The 12,315-nt window shown below is 46.3% G+C and overlaps 1 protein-coding gene across 1 annotated transcript in view; it reads left to right on the plus strand.

Annotated features, from left to right (window-relative positions):
• Positions 1 to 10,998: 10,998 nt before the first annotated feature.
• Positions 10,999 to 12,315, plus strand: part of LOC106818577 (vegetative cell wall protein gp1-like) — a gene marked incomplete at its 3' end in the record, with an annotated part of 6,500 nt that continues 5,183 nt past the window's right edge. The window contains exons 1-3 of the mRNA XM_014823273.1: positions 10,999 to 11,019; positions 11,157 to 11,186; positions 11,344 to 11,409. Coding sequence (XP_014678759.1) covers positions 10,999 to 11,019; positions 11,157 to 11,186; positions 11,344 to 11,409 — 117 coding nt within the window. The remainder of the gene's footprint in view (positions 11,020 to 11,156; positions 11,187 to 11,343; positions 11,410 to 12,315) is intronic.

A 12,315-nucleotide genomic window follows, 5' to 3' on the forward strand; every position in this document is an offset into this window, starting at 1 on the left:
TGAATCACCACACATCGTTATCGCATCAAGACTTCATCGTTAAGCGCGATTCTCGCTGTTTGCAGAAGTTTGTTTACCCGTTGCTACGCGGCCATTATACACGGCAGAAGGAAATTGAAGTGGAGTTGAAGGATGCCACTCATAAACTGCTCACTCGTCGATAATTTGGAGAGCGTGACGTGCATTACCATCAGCAGACGAACCGCGCGAAAAATCACGAGTAAAAATACGCAATAAAGGGTCTGCGGAAGGCAATCTGCATGCGCACCGACGCGAGAATCTGCACCGACGCGACAATCTGCATCGCACCGACGCGACATTGACCATGAAAGGCGAAGTGAGAGCAGTTACCGTCGTTAACGTTGCTGGTGATTACAAATTTATTGTTTGATGATTTTTCTATCTTAGAATAGTTCGTATTCGAAAATAATTCTTATAAGATATAGTGAGATATAGTGAGATATAGTGAGATTAGTGAGATATAGTGAGATAAGTTATCTTATTTAAGTATGGAATGAAATGAATCGTGGAGAGTGTGCGAGTAATTCTCATATAAGATAAGTGCATGACTCCTAACATGTGTGTGTGTGTGTGTGTGTGTGTGTGTGTGGTGTGTGTGTGTGTGTGTGTGTGTGTGTGTGTGTGTGTGTGTGTGGTGCGTGTGCGTGTGTGCGTGCGTGTGTGCGTCGTGTGTGTGTGTGCATACAGTACGGGTTCTTTTACTCATTTATGTCTTGAAGTATTTCTGCTGTCAGAAACTGCACCAGCTTTGCCGTAGTTTTTCCTGTCAGCATATTGTCCGCGGTAATTTATAATTGACTGATTACGGTGATGACGTCTGGCTGGATTCCAGGCTGCCACCTAGCGGCGTAAACTCATGCGACGACCTAGCGTGATCGATGATAATGGTGTTTCCCATTGGCAGTCTATTCAACGGCGTCTGTGTATGAGCTTACGTTTATTGCAACATGAAGCGCGTGTTATCGCTGCGTTATTGCCTCGTAAATGATGAATCCACTACATGTCAAGTCCATGCTGTATTATTCATGCATATATATATAAGGTACACAGCTGCTATTGCCTGACGTTATCTAGTTTAAATCTATTATTTATGCAAATATAGCGCAGTTATAATATAGGGCTGTGTTATATTATTTATGTATGTATAACAGGGCGAATCCAATTTAGTTCTATTATTTGAATAAATTAATAATATATATTATATTATATAACACAGACACATACACATATATATATATATATATATATACTGCGGCTACCACAGAGCTACACGATTTAAATTATTTTTCATTTCACATAATTAATCCTCTCCATGTGGCAATGGCATTCCCCACTGACGTTTAGTGCCGTCCCGCGCGTCCCCTGGCGTCGGAACATGCACGAGCTTCACTTACGTGTCGTCGTCGGCAGATGATCCAGTTGCCGACGTTCCCGAAGTCGGCCGTGACGTCATTTCCGCACCGCCGCTTCCAGCCGCCGCCGCCCCGGACTTCCCGGATCGCGGATATTTCTTCCTCGCCGGACGCTTCGGCGATCTGCTGCCGGAATGGGAAGAGGGCGGTTCCGGTTGGGATGAAGCGTGCTCAGCGGCGCTGCCTGCCTGCTGCTGCTGCTGCTGCTGCTGCTGCTGCTGCTGCTGCTGTTGTTGTTCACATTGCGATGCCGCTGACTCACTGCCATCGCCGCCCATCTCCTCCTCGTCGTCGTCCGAGGAGGGTGGCGAGCCGGGAGTGTGGCGCGGGGGAGGCGACGGCGACCGCTTGGCGTCCTTCTTAACGCGCCGCAACTTTCGCTTCCTCCCGTCGGTATCTCCTCGCTCCCGCGCCGACATCCCATCCGTGTGTTTGTCGGCGACGACGGCAGGCACCTCCGCCGCCCCGGCATGCCCGCCGCCGCCGCCGCCGCCGACGTCGCCTGTTGTCGGCTGGTCACTCGAGTCCGGTCGGCCGTGCTCGGCCTCCGTCCGGAAGCACTTCCGGCAGCGGTTTGATCGCCACGACTGTGGCTGGAAGACGCAGATGCTGCTGCTGTTGCCGTCGTCTGGCTCCTTCCTCATCGTCGTCGTCGTCGTCGTCGTCGCCGTCGTCAACGTCGTCACAGCCAGGCGACGCTATACGAGTGACATGAAGACGGTGGAAGGGCGGGAGGGAGGGCGGATGAGGGCGGGGCACACACGGCAGCGCACACCACGGATCACAGACGATAGCTAAGTCACATTGGTAGAATTCGATCTCACGCTCTCTCTCCCTGTCTCATAGCTCTCTCTCGCACGCACACGGGCCCCAGCACACACGCTCCGAACACACTCGCATAAGATTAACATAAACACACGCGACGCTGCGCCCGCGAGTGGCGCGCGCAGCCTGTCACGTGACGAACCGCTCGTCCAATAGCGCGCGCCCGCGTGGAGATCGCGGGCATCAGTGTAGAGTTACGGGAGGAAGGCAGGCAGACGGGCAGGCAGGCTGCGTGAGGTGCAGGGCTTCATAGCAGCAGGCCATATATAGCGCGCGCGGGGGCACGGGACGGTCGCGTGGCAGGCAGCTGGCTGCCTCCTGCATGTACGCGTAAGATACAGCCATCACAGACTCTCTCTCTCTCCCAACTCCCCCGTTCTCTTCCCACTTCTCTCACTGTGTGTTTGTGTGTGTGTGTGTGTGTGTGTGTGTCGTGTGTGTGTAACCTGGTTGTGATGAGATATGTGTGTGTGTGCGCTTGTGGTGTTTGTGTGTGTGTGTGTGTGTGTGATGTTGTGTGTGTGTGTGTGGTGCTGTGTTATGTGCGCTGATACTATGATGTGTGTTCTATGCTGTGTGTGTGTGTGTGATGCTGTGTGTGATGCTGTGTGTGTGTGTGTGTGTGTGTGCTGATGTGTGTGTGTATGTGCGTGTATCGTGTGGTTTTTGTGCTGTGCGTGTGATGTGTGTGTGTGTGTGTGTGTGTCGTTTTGACGCCGCTGCGGCCCGCACGGCTGTGTGTGTGGTGTGTGGCTGTGCTTGTGTACTGTGTGTGTGTTGTGTGTCTGTGTGTGTGTCCGCTTGTGTGTGGTGTGTGTGTGTATGTATGTGCGTGTATCGCTCGCTCGCGCCGCGGGCGGCGCCGAGAACTTGTGTTTGTGTGTGTCGCCCCCTGGTGTGTGTGGGAAGCTGTTGTGCTGTGCGTCGGCGTGCTGTTTGCGTGCTTCGCGCCGCGTGCGCGCACGCGCGCTGTGTGTGCCAAGTGTGTGTGTTGTTGTGTGCTGGGTGTTGTTGTGTGTGGTGTTGTGCTAAAACGGACCATTGTGTGTGTATGTAGTGCATGTGTTGTATGTTTGACACGCTGTGTGTGTGTGTGGTGTGTGATGTGTGTGAATGTTGTGCAGCGTATGACCTGGTGTGTGTTGTGTTGTGTGTGATGTGCGTGCGTGTGGTACTCTGTCCACTGCGAATGTGTGATTGTGTGTGTGTGTGTGTGTGTGTAATGCTTGGTGTGTGTATGTTTGTGTGTATGTATGTGTGTTGATTGTGTGTGTTGTATGTTGTGTGTGTATGTGTGTGTGTGTGTGTATGTGTGTGTGTGTGCGTGCGTACGCGATGTATGTGTTATTGCCTGTGGTCGAAAAGTAGTGGACTCAGCTAGCAATGTGGTTTCCATCTATGTTAATGAATGGCTCTCTCGGGACGACAGTCGCGTTGACTTTCAAGAATATTTTCTTGGCGGATCTCATACGTTTAAACTAACTAGAGCGGCCGAGCCGACGGCACGGGTGCATCGTAAAATCCGAGCAACATATTTCACTTTGCTCGCAGCTTCGCGCCAATGTTCCCAGCTATGTACACGAAATAACGTGTAACACGATAAATGACATATCAGATAAACATGAAATGTACATAATAACTTTCTTTGGCAGACCTCATATGTTTAAAGTAAAGGTTTATTTAAGTTATGCTGACTTGATACCCCTAATGACCTATTTAAAAGCATTATTAATCACAAAATATAACTCTATCTGGTGAGAGATTGAGCATCGCGTGCTAACTGCACTAACGGTCACGATTGCTGTACTGGCTGGTATATGCAGCGGGGGACATTTAATTGCTAAAGGTCTCTATCCGATTTCTTTAAGTGATGTCTACTGAGATTGAAATATTATCATATAAAAGTAATGGCTAGGATAAGATCATCTTATTTAAATGACATAATCTGTATGCAAAATATTTTATCTACGAGGGCCTAGGGCACAACGACTTGCATCGACGTCGCAGCGTCATTTGCCACATCATTAGGCATAGCTGGGTAATTCGATGGCGCGATGCTGCGACGTAAAGTGAAGCATGGTTAGAACATGATTTTACCATGCAACGTGCTGTTCAGACTGCCCGGCTCCAGTTTGGAACGATATAAGAACGGCCGAAGATTTTATCTTGGCAGTCAACGGCGACGAAATACCAGTAGCAGGCGCATTTGCCCCATACATTTGCTTGATAGGGAGAAACGGGAGTGGGAGTCTGAGGAAAGGCGGCAGAGAAGATAGCTGGGGACGATAAAGAATAAGGAGCGATTGAGGTGGGACAGTGGGAGAAAAAGGGGCAGGACGGCGTATGATAAAGTAGGGTGTTTTGTACGTGCAGGCGTAGGGCGACTCTTCTAATTATAAACACATGCACGGATATCTATCTGATAAAAAATTTATTTTAGAGAAATCGAATTGTCTGGGATACCCATAATAATGATATTCGATCAAATATGAACTCTGCTGGTGAGATATGGTTCATGCGCTAGACACACTATCGTAGTCGCCCTCCACACCCCCCCCCAAACACACCCACATTGCTGTACTGGCTGGTATAATCAGGCGGGGACCTTACATGCAAAGGTCTTTCCTCCCTATTTTCTTATAACGTGATGTCTATGATGGAAATACTGTATCAGTATTAAAGCGTATGCTAGGATACTCCTGCTTCATTTATAAATGCATAATTCTTTGAAACACTAATTATTCTTTATCAGGAGATATTGCGCATGCGCGCGCACCGTTTTAAAGCGTGTTAGTACAGTCTGAAGAGAATATTCAAATATTAGCTTCGAATGAGGAGAGAGGGGGTGGGGAGCTGAGGGAGAGAGGGTGTGGGTTGCCTGAGGAGAAGGGCCTCGGTGGGAGCCTGAGAGACGAGGGGGTGGGGGTCGCTGAGGAGAGAAGGGCGGTGAGGTGCCTGAGGGAGAGAGGGGGTTGGGCCTGCCTGAGGGAGAGAGGGGGTGGGTGCTGACGGAGGAGGGTGGGCGCCTGAGGGCAGAGAGGGGTAGGGAGCCTGAGAGAGAGAGGGGCGTGGGTTGCCTGAGGCCGGAGAGAGGGGGTGGTTGTGCCTGAGGGGAGACGAGGGGGTGGTGCCTGAAGGGAGAGAGAGGCTGGCGCTGAGGGAGAGAGGGGTGGCGCCTGAGGGGAGAGAGGGTGGGCGCGCTGAGGGAGAGAGGGGTGGGCGCCTGAAGGGGAGAGGTGGGGTTGGTGCCTGAGGAGAGAGGGGCGGTGCGGCGCCTGAGGGACGCAGAGAGGCGCGTGGGCGCCTGAGGAAGAGGGCGCAGTGGAGCCAGCACTGACGGGAGGGAGGGCTTGGGCGCCACTGATGGATGAGACGGGGGTGGGCGTGCATATGATGAGGAGACGAGCGGGTGTGGGCGCCTAGAGGAGAGAGGGGGTGGCTTGCGCATAGATGGGAGAGAGGGGAGTGGCGGCCCATGAGGGAGAGAGGGGAGTGGGCGCCTGAAGAAATAAGTATATAAATAGGTAGTTAATAAAGGATATAGCGCGTCGACGCCGATTCGTTCTATAGTAGAGGATAAGCTTTATATAGAGGTAGCTTTATATAGAGGGTAGCTTTATATAGAGGGTAGCTTTATATAGAGGTAGCTTTATATAGAGGTAGCTTTATATAGAGTGATATGCTTTTTATAGAAGGTGTTTATATAGAGGGGTAGCTTTCTTATAGACGGGTAGCTTATATATCGAAGAGTTAGCTTTATATAGACAGGAATAGCTTGATATTATAGATGGTAGGCTTGTAATAGACTCGGTAGCTTATATTCCAGTTGCAATCGAGAAATGATTCTTGAGCTGCCAATCAAGCTTGTACGATGGATCTTATTTATGTTGTTGTGTCATTTGGTTTTTTGTAGCGTGATTCAAGCGCAAGGTGTGCTACTGTAAGGTTGAACTAGGAGATTATAGATATACGGTACCTTTTCCATGACCGCGCTGTGGTAAATCATAGACACGTTGGGTTGATGTTGTATTTCTATTGCTCGTTACTCGCAATTTCCAGTAAATGTGGCTTTGAGAAAAATTGTTACATGCGGAACCAGTCATGTAATCCTGCCACCGATCCTTGATGAAATACGTGGTTAATGAATATATAAGCCACACGGGAAACGGCGGCCTATACATCCATGCTTTTAATTTACTTCGTGCCACGCGAGACACATTTAGTTCGTTTTCTTCTTTAGTTCTTCCCNCATAAGAGGTTGAGCGGGGGAGGAAAGTGGCAGGACGCGAGGGCATAAAGTAGGTTTTTTGTACCCTGCAGGCTAGGGCGCTCTCCTAATTATAAACACAGGTCTACTGATAAAAATTGATTATAAAAATCTATGCTAGGATATTAAATGCATATTCATCGCAAAATATAACTCCTCTGGTGAGATATTGCACATGCGCTAACACAGTATCGTAGCCAAATTGTGTACTGCCTGGTATATGCAGCGGAGACCTTACAAGCAAGGTCTTCCTCCTATTTCTTAAGTGATGTCTACTGATGGAATGTTATCATATAAAGCTATGCTAGGATAACTCCTCTTTATTTTACATGCATAATCTTTGCAAAATATTCTTCTTCTCGGGATATATTGCGCATGCGCGCGCACCGTTCAATTAGGGCATGTAGTATACCGTCTGAAGAAAACTTCAAAATATAGCTTGATGAGGGAGAAAGGGGGTGGGAGACTGAGGAAAGGCGGCAGAGAAGATAGCTGGGCGCGGTAGAAGAAGTGGGAGGCTGAGCGTGGAACAGGGGAGGAAAGTGGCAGGACGCGAGGGCATAAAGTAGGTTTTTTGTACCCTGCAGGCTAGGGCGCTCTGCTAATTATAAACACAGGTCTACTGATAAAAATTTATTATAAAAATCTATGCTAGGATACCCCCTAACTATAATAAATGCATATTCATCACAAAATATAATTGCTCTGATGAGATATTGCGTGTGCGCTAACACACTAACGTAGCCAGATTGTGTACTGGCTCGTATATGCAGCGGGGACCTTACATGTAAGGTCTTCCTCCTATTTCTTAAGTGATGTCTACTGATGGAATATTATTATATAACGCTATGCTAGGATAACTCCTCTTCATTTTAAATGCATAATCTTTGCAAAATATTCTTCTTCTCGGAAGATAATGCGCATGCGCGCGCACCGTTTAATGCATGTAGTACCGTCTGAAAAAAACTTCAAAATATAGCTTGATAAAGAAGCAACGAGGTGGGAGACTGAGGAAAGGCGGCAGAGAAGATAGCTGAGGGCAATAGAAGAAGAAGGAGGCTGAGCGAGAGACAGGGGAGGAAAGGGGCAGGACGCGATGGCATACAGTAGGTGTTTTGTACCCTACAGGCTAGGGCGCTCTCCTAATTATAAACACAGGTCTACTGATAAAAATTAATTATTGAAATCTATGCTGGTATACCTCCTAACCATTTTAAATGCATATTCAGCACAAAATATAACTGCTCTAGTGAGGTATTGCCCATGCGCCCAAACAGTATCGTAGCCAGATTATGTACTGACTGGTATATGCAGCCGAGACCTTACATGCAAGGTCTTCCTCCTATTTCTTAAGTGACGTCTACTGATGGAATATTATCATATAAAGCTATGCTAGGATAACTCCTCTTCATTTTAAATGCATAATCTTTGAAAAATATTATTCTTCTCAGGAGATATTGCGCATGCGCGCGCACCGTTTAAAGCGTGTAGTACCGTCTGAAGAATCTTCATAATATAACTTGATGAGGGAGAGAGGGGGTGGGACCCTGAGGGAGAGAGGGGGTGGGCGCCTGAGGGAGAGAGGGGGTGGGTGCCTGAGGGAGAGAGGGGGTGGGCGCCTGAGGAATAGTATAATAAATAGTAGTAATAAAGATATACGCGCGTCGCGCCCTTCTTTATATAGAGGTAGCTTTATTCCAGTGCAATCGGGAAATATCTTGCTGCAATCAGCTTGTCGCGGGATTTAATTATAATGTTGTTGTGTCATGGTTTTATTAGCGTGATTCACAAGCGAAGGTTGTACTGGAGGTTGATAGAGATTATAGCTATAGGTACCTTTTCCATGGCGCTGTGGTAAATCATGACACGTTGGGTTGTGTTGTATTTCTTTGCTCGTTCTCGCCAATATTCAGTAAATGTAGGCTTTGGAAAATTGTTACATGCGGACCAGTCCATGTAATCCTGCCACCGTCCTTGATGAATACGTTCATGAATATCTAGCCACACGGAAACGTCGAGTATAGATCCATGCTTTAATTTACTCGTGCCACGCGAGACACATTAGTTCGTTTCTTCTTTAGTTCCTTATACACTAGCCCGAGCCACCTTAAAATGTACTGTAGTTGACGTATCCACGTTGAGGCAGTCGTCATGGTTGCGGCGACACCAACAAACATAACGAGTTGTTTAACCGCACGGACTCAAAACAATAGTGCTTAGAACTTAAAAGTACTCGTGCACCTGATCAGGCCAGCGGAAGTTCGCCGGCCTTGAAACTGTCACGTCACAGTTATTGTTACCTAATCGACTCTCGCACCGGATAACAACCCGGCAAAGACACAGATCTGTCGTATAATAGTATAGTAATCAATATATGCGCGCGTCGCGTTGTCCTTTATATAGCGGTATTGAATTCAATTTCTCTGACAAATGGTCTACATTGTGTACGCGGTTCAATAAGCCATTCCGCCTCTTCAGCTTGTTCCGGCGTAGAACAAAACGGTTCCGTGCACGAGCCGTGTATGATAGATGGCAGACATGTAACTACCGGCTAAGGTGGGACAATGATGAGTCTAATATTTGGAGCGATTAATTGTAGGCGCCATGTGCATAACAGTTGTTATTAGAATGGTAATTAAAGTCAATTTCTTATCACAAAACTATCACCTTAATTGTGATTCGTGCGTGCGGCGTGCGAGCGGTGACATCGTGTGTTATAGATGAGTATTTGTGATTCGTGCACAGAGGCGTGCGAGCGGTGACATTGTGTGTTATAGATGAGTATTTGAACGGCGTTTATTATTCGAATTATTATTCGGAATTATTTTTATTATTAACTTTATTAGGAATTATTATTCGATATAGAGGGCATGAACATCAAACCGCTGGTAATAAATATAATTCGTGTTTATTTACTATTGACTTATTATTGGGACGACCTAGATTCCTGTGCATGTAGCCTATTTACTCTTACTCAGTCGCATATTTCTCATATAATCTGTGTTTATTTATGATTAATAATTTATAATATATAATATATATATAAGTAGATTTTATTTGCTTAATTATAGTTTATTTTGTGTCTGGACGTCGCCTAAGCTGCATATGCGATGTCTATATAATAGCCGCATGCAGAAGTGAGCGCCGGGGGGGGGGGCACTCCATACACAATATATTTTATAGAGTAGATATGTGCCACTTAATGAGAAAAAATAGTCAAAATAGGAGCTCCGGAACGTGCAGAGAAAGTAGGACATATGCGCAGGAATGGGAAATATCATATATGTAAATAGGAGGGGTCTCTGGAACGGAAAATATGTGAAAAGGGGGGTCTCCGGTGCGGAAAAAAGTACGACCTATGCTCCGGGACGGTAAATATGTGAAAAGGAGGGTCTCCGGTGTGGAAAAAAGTAGGACCTATGCCCGGGACAGGAAATATGTGAAAAGGGGGGTCTCCAGTGCGGAAATTTTGAGGTGAAAAGTGGGGTCATAACCGCGGCACATACATACCATCAAGAGCGTATAAAGAAGACCTTCTTTGTACGCTCTTGATACCATCAGGGTTTCATATATATAGGGAGTGCCCTCCCGGAGCGAACATCGTTACGTATAACCGCCGCGGCCTCACGCGCGCATACAGACACTGCATTCCTGCCGCTCAACGCTCCATCACCATGAACCTAACCTCCATGCAGATACTCGTCTATGCGCCTAACCTCACTTTACCCCAAATTCAAACGTAACTATAGTATAGATACTGCTATAGAGCTGCTATAGAGCTGCGATAAGATTAGCTTGAATGAAACATTTTGATTTATTATTTGCATTGCGTCAATTTAAAATGGCTGTTGACGATAATCCTTAATATATCTATTTTACTCCAGAATCTATAGGCTATGTTATGTTCTCGTACTTGTCGGTGTCCACTACACTGGATATAATGACAAGGTAGTAAGTGCCTTCAGGGATAAACCCAATAAACAAACAGGTGCATAATGATGATGTGAGTGCAATGCAACTGGTGTCCTCTTGAGTTCGCGTCTCTCGTGGGTTCGCGTGCATGTGGAAGTGAAGCCTTGACTTAAAAATGTCAACGTCTGTTGCTTCCACAACACCCACGGGTAGGCTGTTCCAGATTAGAATCATCCGGGGGAAAAAAGAGAATTTGAATGCGTTGTTGTTGCAGTGCAGGTGCCGAAATTTGTGGGGGGTTTTCGATCTGGTACCTGACATCCCCGGGATCAGATATCTATTCGCCGGTATTGCTATGAGTATCTGCCCCTACTGAGTCACTGTAGTACCTGAGTAGCTCTGACCCTCACTCAGAGGTCACGGCTGTTTATTTGGGCTAAATCAGGGGCTCATTGGGCGTCATCCTCAGTAAATGCTCTGTTTTGGGGTTTTCACTGAGCGAAGCAAAATTGCACTTACCTGATGATAGGCGGCGCCACGTAACATAAAGTTTTTAAACTCATGGTCGTTCAGAAAGTAAAGGTGAGATGCTTGTTGATTTTTGTTTTTTGTGTGTGTTTATAACGACATATTCTCCTACTTCATTATTTTCTGCCACAACTTGTGTTATCATAGTAATCACACGTGTGAAAATCATGACTTCTTGATCTTTATAACAGCATGAGTTGAACGCAAACATAGGTGCGGAAGTAGGTACACCGTACACGGTACAGTCCGTTGGCAAATGTGACTCAAAACGAATGGAGCGTGTGTAGGGCCTGTATTGCGAAATACCAGTCATAAGTATTCAGTCTTTTTTTAAGTTAGTAAATTGGTTATCTACTTATTGTTTTGGTCTGGTTCTAGTACTACAAGATCAGTTATAAGGTAGAAGTTGCTCAGTCATGGCCTTGTTGGACGTGGAAGTTGGACGTGTGACCCATTATAATTTACAGCCACAGCCACAGTAGTCCGCAAAGGCGCAAATCCACTTTAGGCACCTTATGTATCACGAAGTGATACACAGATTTCTGTGTATCATCAACTGATGCGCAAACTTTCAGTATATCAAGGAATGATGCAAAAACCCTAACCCTATAAGTATAACCCTAAGTCATAAAGTATAACCTTACTCCTTAGGTATTACGAAGTGTGTTACTGTTAGGGTTCGGGTTTTTGCATCATTCCTCTGATATTACGGAAATTCTGTGCATCAGTATGAGTGATACACAAAATCTGTGGCATCACTTCGTGATAGCCTAAGTGCCAAAAGTGGATGTTGCATCCGCCGCAAATGCAGACGTCTATAATCTCTCGCTTTGCATTCTGAGGGTGCGGGTTCTATCAAGTACTCGCAGTCAGCCCCCTGTAAAAATTGTTGCAATTCTTTGTTGTGGGATTGGATAGGTGAATCGAAGTAGCACTGAGATCGTGACGGGTATATGCCGACACATAAAATCATCAACAGTACAGACCTCTGTTTGGTTCGATATCGTTTCCGAAGACTTATCTCCCTGTTTCAGAACTTTCGGTTTTCCATGCAATAACTTCATCCTAGTATAACAGTAATTTCGATATTTTGGACCAGATAATTGGCACGATTTTCTGTCGACACAAGAATTCACTTCCGGTAGCCTCGGGTTACTCGGAAATAATTCGAATAACTAATAGATGCGGCGGACGTACGCTACATGTTTCCTGTTAAACATCGGGAATAGCCGAATAACCGGAAGGATTTTTATTGGTTGAACCGGAATGTGAATGAAGACAGAAGCATTTTCTTGGAATGTTTATATTTACATTAGGTTAACAACTTATAATTCGTTATGTTGTGGCCGC

This window comes from Priapulus caudatus, unplaced genomic scaffold (genome assembly GCF_000485595.1).
Source record: "Priapulus caudatus unplaced genomic scaffold, Priapulus_caudatus-5.0.1 Scaffold2352, whole genome shotgun sequence".
Classification (NCBI taxonomy): domain Eukaryota; kingdom Metazoa; phylum Priapulida; class Priapulimorpha; order Priapulimorphida; family Priapulidae; genus Priapulus; species Priapulus caudatus.